The sequence below is a fragment of the Rana temporaria genome, chromosome 11, assembly GCF_905171775.1.
Source record: "Rana temporaria chromosome 11, aRanTem1.1, whole genome shotgun sequence".
Lineage (NCBI taxonomy): Eukaryota > Metazoa > Chordata > Amphibia > Anura > Ranidae > Rana > Rana temporaria.
Genome location: NC_053499.1, coordinates 125,835,991 through 125,854,887, shown reverse-complemented (window position 1 = coordinate 125,854,887; position 18,897 = coordinate 125,835,991). Strand labels below are relative to the sequence as shown.

The 18,897-nt window shown below is 42.8% G+C and overlaps 1 protein-coding gene across 1 annotated transcript in view; it reads right to left on the bottom strand.

The window, feature by feature from the left end:
• LOC120917634 (C-factor-like) overlaps window positions 1-18,545 on the bottom strand; it is a 33,853-nt gene extending 15,308 nt beyond the window's left edge. The window contains exons 1-3 of the mRNA XM_040329083.1: window positions 18,392-18,545; window positions 15,977-16,157; window positions 2,738-2,789 (exon numbers count right to left, since the gene is read on the bottom strand). Coding sequence (XP_040185017.1) covers window positions 2,738-2,789; window positions 15,977-16,120 — 196 coding nt within the window. The 5' untranslated portion in view covers window positions 16,121-16,157; window positions 18,392-18,545. The remainder of the gene's footprint in view (window positions 1-2,737; window positions 2,790-15,976; window positions 16,158-18,391) is intronic.
• Window positions 18,546-18,897: the final 352 nt, after the last annotated feature.

Below are 18,897 nucleotides of genomic sequence, written 5' to 3'. Positions count from 1 at the left end.
CAGAAAGTTATCAATGGGAGGAAGGTTTACCTTCCAACATGACAATGACCCAAAGCACACAGCAAAAAGAACCACACAGTGGTTGAAGGAGAAAAACGGTGAATGTCCTTGCATGGCCTAGTCTGAGCCCAGACTTAAACCCCATTGAAAATCTGTGGAATGATTTGAAGACTGTAGTCCACAAACAGTCACAATCAAATTTAACTGAACTTGAGCAGTTCTGCAAAGAAGAGTGGGCAAATATTTCAAAGTCTAGGGGCCAAATTCTCAAAAAACCTGCCTAACTTAACTTTCAGCAGTTAAGTTACACAGGCGTTAAATTTCTACCTAAGTGCCCGATCCACAAAGCACTTACCTAGAAATTACACGCCGTGTAACCTAAGTGCCTCCGTCGCAAGGCGGTCGTCTGCTCGAGGGGGCGATTCCTATTCAAATGAGGCGCGCTCCCGCGCCGGACGTTCGGCGCATGCGTGTGACGTCATTTTTTACAACGTGCATCGCGCGAACGTACTTTACGCCGGGCTTTGTGGATCGCGACGGGACAATAAAGTTGCGTCGGGTAAAAAAAAAAATACGCGCCGTGAAAAAAAATTCAAAATTTTAAAAAAAACGCGGCGATCGAAAAAAAGGTTTGTTTTTACAAGGTCTAAACAGTTTAGGCCTTGTAAAAGCATCCCTAATTTTACGTATGCAAAACGTAACTTACGCAGAAAACACAAAGCTAAAAAGCTTTGTGGATCTGCCGAAGTCCTCATTTGCATACGCAAAGCGGCATTTCGACTCGAAATGCCCCCAGCGGCGGATGCGGTACTGCATCCTAAGATCCGACAGTGTAAGTGTCTTACAGATGTCGGATCTTCTGACTATCTTTGGAAAAATCCTTCTGAGGATCGTTTCCAAAGATAGCCACAGGGATACGCAGGCTGAACAGCAGTTCCGCCTGCGTATCTCCTTTGAAGATTTGGCCCAAGATGTGCAAAATTAGTAGAGACATTTCCCAACAGACTAAAAGCTGTTATTTAATCAAAAGGTGGTCCAATAAAATACTGACATCAGCTCAGGAATGCAGGCAAGAGGGAGTGCTTAAAGCAGAGCTCCACCCAAAAGAGGAAGCTTTTGCTTGTCTGCCTCCACATTTAGCATCTTTTGGACATCCCATCCCATTGGACATACTAATGACATTTTTAGATCAAACCTGTTTTCATTACACACTTTATTTTAGACCCATAGGCATCATCACTGGGCCTCTATCCTTCTCCTGCAGTACAGGCTGATCATAGCTGGTGGGAGGGGCTTACCGGGTACTGTGCATATCTTCCTGACATCATCACAGCACACTCCTTCATCTGTGATGCAATACTGGCTCTTAGGGAGGAGTTATGCAAATATCATCAATGCCTAGATGGGGAATGTTAGTTTGGATGGAGGAGTGTTTTTTCCTACCAGAGATGAGCCTGTGCAACTTTGCCAAACAAAAGCAGGCCATACACGGTCGAATTTCAAACAAATTTTCTTTTCAAAATCAGAAAGTTTTTTTTTTTTTTGTAATCCGATGATGCCACCATTTTGGAAAATCGACTGACCAAACCTTCATGTTGCCGGGAATATTCGTTTCTCTCCGGGAATATTCTTTTCTCTCCGGGAATATTCTTTTCTTGCATATGTGTATTTTTTTTCTATTACATTTCTCGTACGATTATTAAACATCATTAAACAGAAAATCGTCAGTTTTTCCAAAAATTTCCAACATATCGGATTCCTCAAATTTGTTTACCGCATGAAAATCAACTGTTGCGAAATTCGTATGAAAATTCTTTGATACGATTTTTGAAATTCGAACCATGTATGATCACCATAAAGGTAAGGCTGGAGTTCGGATTTAAGTGTTAAAGGACTACAGTCTAAAATTATATATTTTGGATACCGTGGCCCAGATTCTCAAAGGGCTTACGACGGCGCAGCGCCATGTACGCCGTCGTAAGTCCTAATCTGGGCCGTCGTATCTATGCGACTGATTCTTAGAATCAGTTACGCATAGATATCCATTAGATCCGACAGGCGTAAGTCTCCTACCCCGTCAGATCTTAAATTTGTCCGCTAGGTGGCGCGTCCGTCGTTTTACCCGTCGAGTATGCAAATTAGCTAGATACGCGAATTCCCGAACGTACGCGCGGCAGACGCAGTAAAGTTACGACGTTTAAGTTAGGCTTGTCCCGGCGTAAAGTTGCTCCTGCTATATGAGGCCGTCGTTCCCGCGTCAAAATGTAAAAATTTACGTCGTTTGCATAAGTCGTCCGTGAATGGGGCTGGACGCCTTACAACGTCATTTGGAGCAATGCACCCTGGGATATTTTTACGGACGGCGCATGCGCAGTACGTTCGGCGCGGGAACGCACTTAATTTAAATGCTACACGCCCCCTACCCGCCTAATTTGAACTAGGCGGGCTTACGCCGGGTGATTTACGCTACGCCGCCGCAACTTTACACGCAAGTGCTTTGTGAATAAAGCACTTGCATGAAAAACTTGCGGCGGCGTAACGTAAATGACATACGTTACGCCGCCGCGGAGATACGCCAGATGTACCAGAATCTGGCCCCGTGTGTGTATATGTGCTTAAAGCATGAGAAGAAAGTATTCACTAAGATATTTTTTTCACAATAGTCAAAAAGACTTTTGGATTTTTCTGCTGTATAGCCACTGTGTTCTATGTATATGTTAGTATAATAAAGACTTACCAAGTCTGACCGTAGCAAGGTTTGAGTGTTTTGAGGATAGAGATTTTAGTTCCTGTTTAAAAAAAATCAAAAAGATATTGAGTACCATAATGTATATATAATCACAGTTTCATAAAATACATAAACTTTGGCTACGCCCAGGTTCACACAGGGCTGCGGGAGTGAAGCCGTGCAAGTTCAGCTGAACTCGCACGATTTCACTCCCGCTGGCAGTCCAGATTTCGGCCGTGATTATAGAGACATTTGTGCAGGTTTCTGCACAGATGTCTATGTAAACTCGCGGCCCGAAATCGCAAAAAGTAGTACAGGAACTACTTTTTGAAATCGGCGTCGCACCGATTAGGACGGTGCCATTGCCGGCAATTTGCGGCAAATACTGCAGTTTTGACATGCGATTTGACATGCCAAATCGCATGTCATAACGCACCAGTGTGAACCAGGCCTTAAGCTTGCTTCTTTTACAAATCTTTCATGCATGAGTGAAAATATATTCCACTAATCATGTTTTTTTTAAATAATGATTTTACAGTGCCTTGAAAAAGTATTCATACCCCTTGAAATTTTACACATTTTGTTATGTTACAACCAAAAACGTAAATGTATTTTATTGGGATTTTATTTGATAGACCAAAGTGGCACATAATTGTGAAGTGGAAGGAAAATTATGAATGGTTTTACAAATAAACATCTGAAAAGTGTGCCGTTAATTTGTATTTAGCCCCCTTTAGGCTAGGTTCACACTGCTGCAAATTCAAAATCGTGATTTTACCGCGATTTTGCGGCTGCGTTTTTGCTGCGAATTTGCCTAAGTAAAATCTAGTGGAACTAATTGCCTTCAGAAATCACATAATTAGTAAATAGAGTTCACCTGTGTGTAATTTCATCTCAGTATAAATACAGCTGTTCTGTGAAGGCCTCAGAGGTTTGTTAACCGCTGAAGACCTGGACCATTATGCAGGTAAAGGACCTGGCCTCTTTTTGCGATTCAGCACTGTGTCGCTTTAACTGACGTGGCTCCCAAACAAAATTGACGTCCTTTTTTTTTTTTTTTTAGAGCGACAATTTAAAAAAAAAATGCAATATTTTTAACTTTTTTCTATAATAAATATCCCCCAAAAATATCGAAAAAAAAAATTTTTCATCAGTTTAGGCCGATACGTATTCTTCTACATATTTTTGGTAAAATAAATCGCAATAAGCGTTTATTGATTGGTTTGCGCAAAAGTTATAGCGTTTACAAAATAGGGGATAGTTTTATGGCATTTTTTACTAGTAATGGCGGCGATCAGCAATTTTCTTCATTACTGAGACATTATGGCAGACACATTGGACACTTTTGACACATTTTTGGGACCATTGTCATTTTTTACAGCGAAAAGTGCTATAAAAATGCGCTGATTACTGTGAAAATGACAATGGCAGTGAAGGGGTTAACCACTAGGGGGCGCTAAAGGGGTTAAGTGTGTCCTATTGTGTGTTTCTTACTGTAGGGGGGCATAGCTGGACGTGTGACGTCACTGATCGTCGTTCCCTATGACAGGGAACAGACGATCAGTGACAAGCCACAGAGAATAACAGGGAAGGTTTGTTTACACTCACCTCTCTCCCTTCTTCAGCTCCTGTGACCCGATTGCGGGACACCGGTGGCGATCGGGTCTGCGGGTCCCGTGGGCACTTTGTCACTGAGCTTCGGACCGGGTCACGAGCGCAATCACTCAGTTGATCCCCGCTGAGCCGGCGGATAACAGGGCGGTCCCCGCACAAGGTGCAGGAACCGCCCTATCTTTTATCCGCTTTCCTCTATGGGGGGATCGGATCCGCAGACAGATGGAAAAATAGGGTTTTCCTCCGTCTGCAGAATCGAAGTAATGCGGAACCGGGTGAAATCGGGTGTCAGCGGATGTTCATCCGCCGACACCCGCGATCTCATAGGGACCAATGTATATCCCCTTTTCATCCGTACACGGATGGTTGAAAAAGCGGACATACGGTCCGCCCGTGTGAAAGGGCCCTTAGTTGTGCATTCCACAAATCTGACCTTTATGGAAGAGTGGCCAGAAGAAAACCATTGTTAAAAGAAAGCCATCAGAAGTCCCATTTGCAGTTTACAGGAAGCAGTGTGGGGGGCACAACAAACATTTATTTCCCATTTCAACACCAAGAAGATTCTTTATATTCTCATTGGTATGCCTTGTGAATAGAAAGGGACGACAAAGAGATCTGGGTTATCCTAAAAGCTTGCATCCTTCATAAATCAAGTTAGCCAATAAAATATATCTTTTAAGTTCTTTACCAAAAATTGTCTATGCAGCTAATGGGCGACTGTAGATAAGAACAAACTTTGCAGTTTTCACCCATGTTAACTACTTCCGGACTGCCCACCGCACATATACTGTGGCAGGGTGACCCGACTGCATGAAACAACATACCTGTACGTTGTTTGCACCTCCTGGTCTTGTCAATTACGGTCACATTCCCCAGTTGGCTCTGGGTGGAATTGAACCTAGGACCTATCCATTATAAGTCCAGCTCTTTGCCTCTGAGCCACTGCTCAAGTATTACTTTGCTTGCTGTCCGTTGGAGCCTGGTGCTGAACCTATGTTACTTTGGACCAATCAGTGGCCAGTGCGGCCTATTTAAGCCAGCCCCTTCCCCTTTGCTAATTGCTGGTTCGTTGTCAGCTTTACCCTGTGAGAGAACCTTGTAACCTGAATACCCTGACCTGTTTGACCCGGATTGGACCTTGACGATTCTCTGCCGTCTCCTACACTTGACCCCTGCCTGCTTATCGGATTTGCTGTTGTCTCCTGCCCCTTGACCTTGGCTTGCTCTCACGGACTTCCTCTGATCTCTCCAACTCCTGACCCAGCGCCTGTGACCCGGATTTGCCTTTGTTTCCTGTTGGTCCCTTCTGGACTTACCTGCCTGTTCCTGCCTGATCAACGACTGTCTCCAGTCCTCTGCACCTGCCCTGTTTTCGTCAGCTGCACCAAGTCTGCCTACCAGTTCCCGGCACCGGTGCCTCCTTGTGCCGTCCCTCCTCTGTTCTAACTTCAGGGAGTGGTCTGCACAGGGTCGCAAAGGTGAGCCGCCCTCAGCATTTCGGCCTCGGTGAGTACTTACCTTAATGGTCCTGACAGGTCTGGGGCACGCAGTGGGAGCCAATCAGCGGGTCCGGTGGCTGTGACGTCCTCCAGCCACACATGATCGTTAGGGGGAATGACAGAAAAGCGGTCTGCCTATGTAAACAAGGCAGACCATCATTCTGTCACAGAGGAAGATCTGTGATTCCTACTAATCAGGAAGACCGATCTCTCTCTTCGACTAGAGTCAGAACCTCCCACATAGTAAGAAAGCACACATAGAGGAAATATACCATTGCCCCTGATTTTAACCCCATTCCTGCCAGTGTCATTTATACAGTGTCAGTGCTCCCCAAAAAGTGTCACATGGTGTCAGGAACGTTACTTACCGAGGCCGAGATGCTGAGGGCGGCTCACCTTTGCGACTCTGTGCACCTCACCCCCTGGAGGTGGTAACAGCGAGGAGGGGCACAAAGAGGCACCGGCTACCAGCAGCGGAAGATGGTAAGACGAGAATCACTGGAGATGTGATGCGAAGACACCAGGGGAGCTGTGGTAGATATAGCAGAGATGCAGGTGCAAACAAAGTCCAGAAGGCTGAGAGCCCGTTCAGGTCAGGACAACAGGAGATCCAAGAAGCAAGCCAAATGGTCAGGGGTTCCGGAAGGCAGAGAGTCCAAGTCAGTAAGCCAATGGTCAAAGGGAGTGGAGACGGCAGCAGGTCCAATAAACAATCCAGGGGTCAAGTGCAGGAGAAGGCAAAGAGTAGTCAAGTCCAGATCCGGGTCAAACAGGTAAAGGTTCAGGTTTCTTCAAAGTGTCTCAAACAAGGTAAAGCTGACAGTACGAACCAGCCATTATGTCTGAGGCCGACAGGGCATGCTCACCCCTTGAAAACCTGTTTCAACAGGTGTCTGTTTTGACGGTTGCCGTTCAAAACTTGCAAGAAGGTAAACCCTTGCATAATGGACTAACTAATGTTATGGAGTCCGCAGACTTATACAAGATGCTCTCCTCCCTGGCTCTGCAAGTCTCCAGCCTGAACCATACTATTCAGGAATTACAACAGGAGGTCCAAAAATTTAAAGAGACAACACGCCCAGCCCCGGAACCTGTATATTATGAGCCATTTGTTCTTATGCCAGAAAAATTCGATGGGAACCGTGCATCCTTCCTGTGCTTTCAAACCGATTGTGAGCTGTTGTTCACCCTCAGACCTAGGACCTATGCCACGGATTATATTAAGGTTCGAGCCTCCATCAATTTGCTAACAGGGCAGATCAAATCGTGGGCTCATCTGCTGTTGCAGGAAAAGAGTCCAGTCTTGGACAGCTGGGAGACGTTCATGTCTGCGCTGGACTCATATATTTCTGTTTCCAAGAAGACCAGCGCTCCCAGGTCTGCTCTTAATTGACGGGGCCTACGGGTACCCAGGGATAGGAAGCCCCAGTGCGGTTATAACACCCAGCCAGCCCAGTGTGTGCCAGATTATGAAACCCTGTATGTGCCCAGCCAGGAAGCTTCCCCATCACAAGGTCTTGATATCTCTGTGGATGCTCACACGCCTACCTTGGAGGAGGAAGAACCTATGCAGATCGGGGTCATCCGGTCCAGCCTATCTATGGCAGAAAGAGAGCGGAGAAGAGCCCATGGACTTTGCTTTTATTGTGGTGCTAGCGGGCACCTTATATCGCTTTGCCCAACTCGCCCACCTCGGCCAAAGCTTCTTCAAGTGGGTACTATTGGACGTTTTTTCTATGCCTCAGAATCTGTGCCTACCTTTCCAGTGTCTTCAGTTCCAGTGTCTTCAGTTCCAGTGTCTTCAGTTCCAGTGTCTTCAGTTCCAGTGTCTTCAGTCCCAGTGTCTTCAGTCCCAGTGTCTTCAGTCCCAGTGTCTTCAGTCCCAGTGTCATCAGTCCCAGTGTCCCCAGTTCCAGTTCTTATGTCCTCAGTTCCAGTTCTTATGTCCTCAGTTTCTTCAGTTCCAGTGTCCCCAGTTCCAGTTCTTATGTCCTCAGTTTCTTCAGTTCCAGTGTCCCCAGTTCCAGTTCTTATGTCCTCAGTTTCTGTGTCCCCAGTTCCAGTTCCTGTGTCTTCAGTTCCTATGTCCCCAGTTGAAGTTCTCCCTCCAGACTGCACGTATGCCTCGGATGGTACTATGGTCCGTAAACAGGATCTGGTAGTATTTGAACAGGCCTTACAAGCAAGGAGGGCGCCCCCTACCAGAACTTCAGGATCAAAAAAGCCCAAAAAGAAAAAGTAAAGATCTACATGCTCCCTGTTTGATCCATCAGGAGCACCCGGAACTAGTGGACAGTTTGGGCGTCCGGAGTCCGCCCCTAGGGGGGGGGCACTGTCAGGGCACTGCCCTTTACGGTCACATTTCCCCAGTTGGCTCTGGGTGGAATTGAACCTGGGACCTGTCCATTGTGAGTCCAGCTCTTTGCCTCTGAGCCACTGCTCAAGTATTACTTTGCTTGCTGTCCCTTGGAGCCTGGTTCTGAACCCATGTTACTTGGGACCAATCAGTGGCCAGTGCGGCCTATTTAAGCCAGCCCCTTCCCCTTTGCTAATTGCTGGTTCGTTGTCAGCTTTACCCTGTGAGAGAACCTTGGAAACCTGTATACCCAGACCTGTTTGACCCGGATTGGACCTTGACGATTCTCTGCCGTCTCCTACACTTGACCCCTGCCTGCTTATCGGATTTGCTGTTGTCTCCTGCCCCTTGACCTTGGCTTGCTCTCACGGACTTCCTCTGATCTCTCCAACTCCTGACCCACGGCCTGTGACCCGGATTTGCCTTTGTTTCCTGTTGGTCCCTTCTGGACTTACCTGCCTGTTCCTGCCTGATCAACGACTGTCTCCAGTCCTCTGCACCTGCCCTGTTTTCGTCAGCTGCACCAAGTCTGCCTACCAGTTCCCGGCACAGGTGCCTCCTTGTGCCGTCCCTCCTCTGTTCTAACTCCAGGGAGTGGTCTGCACAGGGTCGCAAAGGTGAGCCGCCCTCAGCATCTCGGCCTCGGTGAGTACTTACCTTAATGGTCCTGACACATGGTGTCCAATTTGTCCGCTGCAATGTAGCAGTCCTGCTAAAAATGGTCGCCGCTATTACTAGTAAAAAAATTTAAATAAATAAAAAATAATTTGTAGGCACGATAACCTTTGTGCAAACCAATCAATATACACGTATTGAGATTTTTTTTTACTCAAAAATATGTAGCAGAATACAAATTGGCCTAATTTTATGAAGGAATTTGATTTTTTACATATTTTTATTAGATATGTTTTATAGCAGAAAGTAAAAAATATTGTTTTTTATCAAAATTGTTGCTCTCTTTGTTCATAGCGCACAAAATAAAAAACGCAATGGTGATCGAATACCACCAAAAGAAAGCTCTAAATGTGGAAAAAAAAGGACATAAATTTTGTCTGGGTACAACGTCGCACAACCGTGCAATTGTCAGTGCCGTAAAATGGCCTGGTCATTAAGGGGTTAAATCCATCTGGGGCTGAAGTGGTTAAATAACATCCTTGCTATAGGTGTTGCTAATTTATGTACCTCTTGAAGCCTGGGTGTAACACTCCCAAAGCTGACATCAACCCATCCTGCATTGTTGCTAGAATGTTGCTAAAACACTCTCAGTCGCTTTATAAATCAGTACTTCTACATTTGTGCTAAGTTAATTACAATTACTACAGTATAACGATATATATATATATATATATATATATATATATATATATATATATATAAATAACTGAAGCCCACGGTATTACCTCTTGTTCTGCTTGACCATATATGCTTGGTGCAACCTATATTATGACTGTGTTCTTGCTACACGTTTCGTGAAAATCATTTACTTTCTCAGGAGAACATGGATGAAAATTATATTTATGTTTAGCGAAAATTAGGCCTACCATAATTTAGAAAAGCTCCTTTTAATAGTGTCAAAGCAGTACACAGCATTCAGCAGCACAAATGGCTTGGTGGAGGACAAAAGGAGATACAAAAACCATATTACCGCAATAATGACCCCAGCAGATGGATCAGCTGTCACTTTAGGGGTAATATCCCAATCTCAAAAGTATGGTTACCACCAAGAAATTGATTATACAACATACACCCTGTGTACAGATATTTGCAGCCATGAATATAAGACTCATGGAGAAGTTGTCAGGTCACCTGTGGCCAGGTGACAAGTGCACCCCATTGGGGTCAGGAATGCACCACAGGGTAGTGAACCCTATAGCCGACTGCTGCAAACAGAGAGGAAGCGTGAACCCAATATTCCCCAGGGCACGGAGTCTAAGACCCAGCTTTGTGTTCACCAGAGCCTCTAGTGGTGAGGATGGCCTTTGCCGCAGCTGGATCCAGGTCGTGACCCCTGGGATCCCCTAGGTCACGCTCCGCAGGGAGAGAGGGGAAGCAGCAACCAGGACAAGCGATAGTGTTGGGTAAGCCGAGGTCAGGGCAACAGACAGACAAGGGTAACCGAGGGACAGACAAAAGGACAGGGTCACAGGCAAACAGGAGAAGTCAGGGACGGGCCGAAAATGGTACACAGGAAGGTAAACGTAGCACACTGCAGACAGGAACTTAAGCTAACAACACGGTTGAACAGCCAAGCAGACCTGCAGTGCAACAGTTAATATAGACTTCCTGGGATGGCCTGGGGTGGGGCCATACAGGAAGGAGAGGTGATAAAAAGGCAGCCAGAAGAGAGTCAGGCCTCTGATGGAGACATGAGAAGAAGGTAAGCTGCCAGACATTATTGCATGTCAATGACAGAAGTCCCCTGTGCATCCTAATCATACTATATCCCGGTTGTCCAAGGCTCACCCTCACATCAAATGCAGCTGCTCTCTAGTGTCTCAAAGAGACTGCAGGGTCCTCCATTATGTCACCTCCAGTACATCATGGGCTAGATTTTATGGGACAGAAGTTATTATCTTTTTATGTGAGTGGAGCAGTGTATGGCCTGTATAGAAATACACCAAAAAGGAAAACTCTGCGCTCCTGAAAGTTCACCAATTATAAATCCACTTAATGTTTGTGAAGAAAAAAACATACATTAACACTTTAATTTTCGGAAGATCCAGTCCTTTATATGGTTAAAAAAGGGAAAGTTTCCACAATGTACACAATATAATAAAAAAAGTATAAAAAAATTATAAAAAAAGTATAAAAAAAAAAAAAAAAAACTTTCCAAATGTCTGCATCAGACCAGCACCCTCTTCAGACTTCAAATGGTTAAAGCTTGCGGTTTTCGTTTGTGGGCTGTCTAGCAAGACATCATTAGTGCAAATGGTGAGCACAGTACATTACCCAGCCAGATGTAAACATCGATCGAATGTCCTTCTCCTGGCTGATGTAACAATGTCCGGGATCCTAGGCTCTCTCCTATGCGGGTCTGGAAGCTTCACAGACCCGATAAATGTGACTACTGGAGACACAGGGTGGATTAGCCTATCAGAAAGGACGCTCTCCCTGGGTGAACATGCAAGCGTCCCACGTCTGAGACGCTGTCTCAGTAAACCAGCTGTACTGCAGGGAGAAGTTTAGGCGCCCTCCAGTGGGCAAAATGCAGTATGCGCTTGTTGAAAAATCAACAGCGTTGCATGGCGATTAAAATAATCGGATATAAAAGTTCTTATGCATGAATAGGATCTTCCATCATAAAAGGGGGATATTAAGAGGGGTCCTAGACGACGCGTTTCGCCCTTACAAGAGCTTTGTCACAGTCAATAGGACCTAGGTATAAAGTTTAATTAAATAGACTAAGATAGGGGGGGAATTTGAGGAAGGGGAGGAGAAAGGGGAGGTGTACCAAACCGAGAGATTTAACCCTTTGGACATCCAAAAAGACAAACAGACATATAAATCACATATATATTGCAAGAGAATTATTTTTTAAAAATATATTGCAAGAGAATTATTTTAAAAAAAAACATATTAGCATATCATAAATTACTGAAAGATAAACAGCATTTTTTTTGTGTCTTAACTGGTCACTAGATCTCATTATAACAAATCTATATTGTTGCAACATAATATCCACAATAGGTTGTATGGGCACTCTATCCAAATGGTGCCCTCTAGTGGCAATTCATAAAAACTACTCATAAAATGTTTTAGAATATAGAATAAAAAGCTATATATAAAATAGGAAGAGTTAGATAAGAACGTTAACTTCAATTTCCTCATTTAACCCCTTAGGTGCCAAGCTGTCGAACTTATGTATCCAGAAGACCTCCCTTCTGCAAAGAAGGGAGAATCTTTCATTGGTAGTCAGAGTTCCTTTCGGAATGTGCTCAATTACAAAAACTTCAAGATATTTAAAATCCCTGTTCACATATCACAGGTGGAGCCCCCTATGCTAACCACCACCTTTAAACCCAAATCCACATTTTACCCTAGTTCCTCTAAAGGGCCGTACATCGAGACCTACTATCAAGCGGTCTACAAAGATCTGGTAGTTTTGTGTGAAAAACCAAATAATACAAAACATTTGAATTTATCATTTGAGGAGAATCAAGCTCTTAAAGTTTTAAAGAATAATGCTGACCTTATTATTAAACAGGCGGACAAAGGGGGCAGCATAGTGATCCAAAATAAGGTAGATTATCTGAAAGAAGCCAGCCGTCTTCTAGCGGATACTGACACTTACCTTAAACTGTCTAAAGACCCTCTCCCCGAATACCAACAGCTACTGAAAACGCTGATTTATACAGCGTGGGAAAGTGGTGTGCTCACAAAAAGAGAAAGGCAGTTTTTCCTCCCTTTGAATGTAGTACCCCCCATTTTTATTTTTTACCGAAAATTCACAAATCTCTTGTAGATCCTCCAGGCCGCCCTATTATAGCCAGCACGAACAGCTTCCTTAATGGCCTTTCAATGTATATCGACCATATGTTACAACCTCTGGTTCTCCAATTGCCGTCATACATAAAAGATTCAAAAGAAGTGATAGACGCCCTCCAACATTACAAATGGGAACCAGGATACTTTTGGGCATCTCTGGACGTGGCATCGCTATATACCTCTATTCCGCACGAAGTGGGAACTAGAGCTGTCCAATATTTCCTAAACAAGAGTGGAGATTTTAATTCTTTACAGTCCCAGTTTTTATTGGAGGCAGTGGAGTTCTGTCTCAAACACAATTATTTTACGTTCTGTGAGCAGTTTTATTTACAATTAAAGGGGACGGCGATGGGAGCTAATTATGCACCTGTATATGCCAATCTAACCATGGGCCAATGGGAAGACATATATATTTGGCAAAACAATCCCTATGCTGAATTTATAGTTTATTTTGGACGTTACATTGATGACGTGATCCTCATTTGGAGTGGGACAATGGAGACTTTTCTCTCCTTTGTCTCGTATTGTAATTCCAATACTTTCAATTTATCCTTTACATATGTAATAGATCCCCTTGAAATAGTCTTCTTGGATCTAGTGGTAACACATGAACAAGATAAAATAATTACCAAGAATCATAACAAACCAACTAATGGTAACTCATATCTGCACTATGACAGTTGCCATCATCCTGTGTGGAAGAAGAATATTCCAAAAGGACAATTCAATAGACTCAAAAGGAATTGTACTCGGGATGATGAATATATTGAACAGAGCAGAGTTCCTCGGCACTTTGATCGTTGTCACAACAGGGATTTTAAATATCTTGAAGTTTTTGTAATTGAGCACATTCCGAAAGGAACTCTGACTACCAATGAAAGATTCTCCCTTCTTTGCAGAAGGGAGGTCTTCTGGATACATAAGTTCGACAGCTTGGCACCTAAGGGGTTAAATGAGGAAATTGAAGTTAACGTTCTTATCTAACTCTTCCTATTTTATATATAGCTTTTTATTCTATATTCTTAAACATTTTATGAGTAGTTTTTATGAATTGCCACTAGAGGGCACCATTTGGATAGAGTGCCCATACAACCTATTGTGGATATTATGTTGCAACAATATAGATTTGTTATAATGAGATCTAGTGACCAGTTAAGACAAAAAAACTGTTGTTTATCTTTCAGTAATTTATGATATGCTAATATGTTTTTTTAAAAAATAATTCTCTTGCAATATATTTTTAAAAAATAATTCTCTTGCAATATATATGTGATTTATTTGTCTGTTTGTCTTTTTGGATGTCCAAAGGGTTAAATCTCTCGGTTTGGTACACCTCCCCTTTCTCCTCCCCTTCCTCAAATTCCCCCCCTATCTTAGTCTATTTAATTAAACTTTATACCTAGGTCCTATTGACTGTGACAAAGCTCTTGTAAGGGCGAAACGCGTCGTCTAGGACCCCTCTTAATATCCCCCTTTTATGATGGAAGATCCTATTCATGCATAAGAACTTTTATATCCGATTATTTTAATCGCCATGCAACGCTGTTGATTTTTCAACAAGCGCATACTGCATTTTGCCCACTGGAGGGCGCCTAAACTTCTCCCTGCAGTACAGCTGGTTTACTGAGACAGCGTCTCAGACGTGGGACGCTTGCATGTTCACCCAGGGAGAGCGTCCTTTCTGATAGGCTGATCCACCCTGTGTCTCCAGCAGTCACATTTATCGGGTCTGTGAAGCTTCCAGACCCGCATAGGAGAGAGCCTAGGATCCCGGACATTGTTACATCAGCCAGGAGAAGGACATTCGATCGATGTTTACATCTGGCTGGGTAATGTACTGTGCTCACCATTTGCACTAATGATGTCTTGCTAGACAGCCCACAAACTAAAACCGCAAGCTTTAACCATTTGAAGTCTGAAGAGGGTGCTGGTCTGATGCAGACATTTGGAAAGTTTTTTTTATACTTTTTTTATAATTTTTTTATACTTTTTTTATTATATTGTGTACATTGTGGAAACTTTCCCTTTTTTAACCATATAAAGGACTGGATCTTCCGAAAATTAAAGTGTTAATGTATGTTTTTTTCTTCACAAACATTAAGTGGATTTATAATTGGTGAACTTTCAGGAGCGCAGAGTTTTCCTTTTTGGTGTATTTGTGTATTTGTGGTACTTCAGGGTATCCGGATCTCTGCAGCACGGACTGTTCTCAGCCCATACGAGGGTTTCAAGTATTTCATGGGATATTAGTTATTTCCCATTGAGCGCCAGTGATTTTTTTGTATCAATATGGCCTGTATAGGATTAGAAGATTTTATTTATTTATGTATGTAATATATTTTAAGCCTTATGTAATAAAAATGTACACTCTTTGAAAACGTCATTAGTGATATTTATAGGTTGCCAGGATAATCCTACTATATACTGTATATAACTTCCACATTTGGATAATCCAAATATTTACTGAATATGGCTTACACATTTGTGCTCCTTACAGACCCAATTAAAATTCTTTACATTTGATATTTCTCTCAGCAAAAGTAATCATAAAGACCTAGAGGAAAAAAAGGAAAATAGAAAATGTGTGGAAAAACCCAGAAAAAAACCCCAGATATTGTGAAATAAATAAACTCAAAATATTAAACTACTAAGACCCAGTCTAAAGAAAATGTTTTCTTCACCAGTGTAAATAAGCTCCTAGGTTATACAAAACGTATCACAGGACCACCTGCAGCCCAGGGGTTGGACACCAGGACTGTAGACAATACAGTTATGCCACGTACACACGATCGGGCTTTCCGACGAAATTCCATCTGAGAAAAATAGAACATGTTCTACTGTATATCTAAACTCCAATAGAATTCATAGGAATATCAGAGGAAAAAACTATGATGGGGCTACACACGATCGGAATATCCGATGGAAAAAGTCTGTCTGACTTTTTCCATCGAAAATTCCAATCATGTGTACAAGGCATTACTCTTTTAGACACTTTAAATCAGCTACATTATTGGTTGATTAAAGGCAGCCCATGAAGAACTCCTGCAATTTGGGATCCCTCCATCCTGAAGACATTGCTAACCAACAACTCTAGACCACTTAGAACATATCTACCCATTAAAGCTGACAAGATTCATGTCCTCTGGGGACACCAGAGCAGACTATAGTCTGATGATGAACCTCTAATCCAAGGATAGGTAAATCCCCGCCTTTTCCAAAATCTCCATGCCAGTGAAGGATTTTACACATTTAGTAAAAGGGTAAGGTGCTTTATTCAGGCAAATGTTCAAATACCTGAGCTGAGTCTGGATTCCGGCATGCTGCGAAGATGGACTGAACTGGTGGGCCCTGTTTGGAAAGAAATGCCTTTACCAGTTCCAAGCCGATTCCCCTGCTGGAACCATTTACAAGGACACTACGAATAATGAGGTTTGCCATCTTCTGTCACGGCTTTATCAAGAGTTATGTGTCTTTGCTGTGAACACACAGGATTTTGCTGTTAGGAATTTTTGGTAATAAAATATGAACAAACGTACACGTAAAACAACACACACAGAAAGACCTTAGGGATTAAAATGGAACACCAGCCAAAATGCATTCAGTTTTGGACAAAGTGGAGAAGGGTTGATAGCTCTGTCAGGTATTTATTTGCCCTCTGTGTCCCCAAATGAAGAGAATTTGTCACAGTTAATTTTGACGATTGTCATTGGAATAGGTGTCCCTCTACTTTCCAGTGACAAATCTAAAAGTTTAGATTTCCACTCACTTTCCTCGAAATCTTCCCAAAAAGGAAATAAACAATGGAAATAGCAAAGAGAGGAATGGATAATATAAAAAGCCCTAAATACATTTCCAATCTTTATTTAAAATTTCTTATTTTTTTATCTTCATCTCGGTAAAACACCCCAAAAAAGCATGCTCTAAGCCAAGGGTCTCCAATCTTTTCAGTACAAAGGCCACATTGTCTATTTTATAAATATTTGCAGACTGAAAAAAATCTGTTTTATAAATTAATGAATACAATTTAAATTAATGAGCAAACTCTAACAAATAGATGTTGACTGGGTAAAATATTGTAGTGGGCCAGATGTGACCCATGGTATGTCGTTTCTAGACCTGATCTATGCAAATAATTACATTCATAAATCTTCAGCATTGTCCTGCTTGTAGGTTAAATGCTTATATCTAAGGCCTCGTACACACGATAGGTTAAACAGAGGACAACGGTCTGATGGACCGTTTTCATTGGTCCAAACCGATCGTGTGTGGACCCCATAGGTTATTTAACCATCGGTTAAAAAAAAGCCAACTTGCTTTAAATTTAACCGATGGATTCCTAACCGATAGGTCAAAACCGATTGTCATATGACGTCCTCAGGATATTGAAACCACTTTGCTGACGTCTTTTTGCATATGGCGGGCGGCAAGTGGTTAAGGAATCACATTCAAGAGTTTGACATAATAAAAAGGTATAATCTAAGGGCCAGATTCACAGTAGAAACACGCAGGCGTATCTACTGATACTCCGGCGTATTTTCAAATTTGCCGCGTCGTATCTTTAGTTTGAATCCTCAAACCAAGATACGACGGCTTTTGGCTTCGATCCGACAGGATCGTAGGTGCAATACTTCGACGCCCGCTGGGTGGAGTTCGCGTAGTTTTCCGCGTCGGGTATGCTAATTAGCATTTTCCGTCGATCCACGAAGGTACGCTCGGCCGTCGCATTCTCTTACGTCGTCGCTAGTCAAGTTTTCCCGGCGTATAGTTAGAGCTGCTATTTTGTGGCCTATATTTAGACTTGCCATGTTAAAGTATGGCCGTCGTTCCAGCGTCAAATTTTTAATATATTTTTTTTTTTCGTAAGTCGTCTGTGAATAGGAAAGGACGTAACTCACGTCGACGTTCAAAAAATGATGTCGGTGCGACGTCATTTCGCGCAAAGCACGGCGAGAAATTTCAAAACGGAGCATGAGCAGTACGTTCGGCGCGGGAATTTAAACGCCCCCTACCCGGATCATTTGAATTAGGCGGGCTTGCGCCGGAGGGATTTACGCTACGCCGCCGCAACTTTACAGGCAAGTGCTTTGTGAATCAAGCACTTGCCCGTAAAACTTGCGGCGGTGTAACGTAAATGCGATACGTTACGCCGCTGTAAATGTACCTGAATCTGGCTTTTTATAGCACTACTATTCCTTTATATTGGCTTTTGAATTTACAAATGCAGCAATATAGAAATTGGATGAAAGGTTTAGCACTGAGAAACACATTTTGATAGATAAAAAGTGCATTTTATATACAACTCTATAGATCAGACCAAAATGAGGGACACATGAGGAGGAAAGAGGGACAGAGGAACATTGCTCCAAATCAGGGACAGTCCCTGGAAATCAGGGATTTGGGAGCTATGCTGTTGGTTTGCTCCACTCTAGCAAAGCACAGCTTCCATTTAAGACAGGGCAATAGTACAATAATAATCTACAAACTTCGAAAGGACAGGTTGATATTTTAAGTATGGGGCTACAATTTTGACATATTTACAACTGAGGTATTCTTACACAGTGTTGTGATCTTGCTTTAGGTGCAGTTTGAGGAAAGCAAGGCACACATTTATTTTTCATGAATTTTTACCAGCCAACAAATGGGAAAACCTTTGTAGATTATACAACACATTCCCCGCAAAGCTAACATTTTGTACATATATTAATTTACCGTCTATCTTGTCTTCTTGCTGTACATCAACACTTGCTTTAGTTTTCAAAAATTCAATGTTTACATCACCATCTACGTATTGTATATATTGTATATACACTCACACACAGAGCTATGTCTGCACATACAGCTCTACTCTACTGTCCCTGCGTACAGCCACAATTGCCATTGGTTGTTCCCTGTTCCTGCCTCCTTCACAATCTCGCTCCCCCTCCCTTTTGAAACTTTTCACGTCACAGCTAAACCCTTCTCTCTGTATTGTCGGTGCTACTGAACGCGGAAATACATAACTGAAGAAGAGACGTCTTGGTAGTTGAGCTCTTTGCTAGAAACAAACAGAGGATTATCTTCTGGAGGAGAGAAAACAAATATATTTATGTGCAAAAAAAAAAAAAAAACATAGGAAGGGCTCTTGCTGTTTTCTAGGAACTACAGTATCTCACAAAAGTTAGTACACCCCCACATTTTTGTAAATATTTTATTATATCTTTTCATGTGACAACACT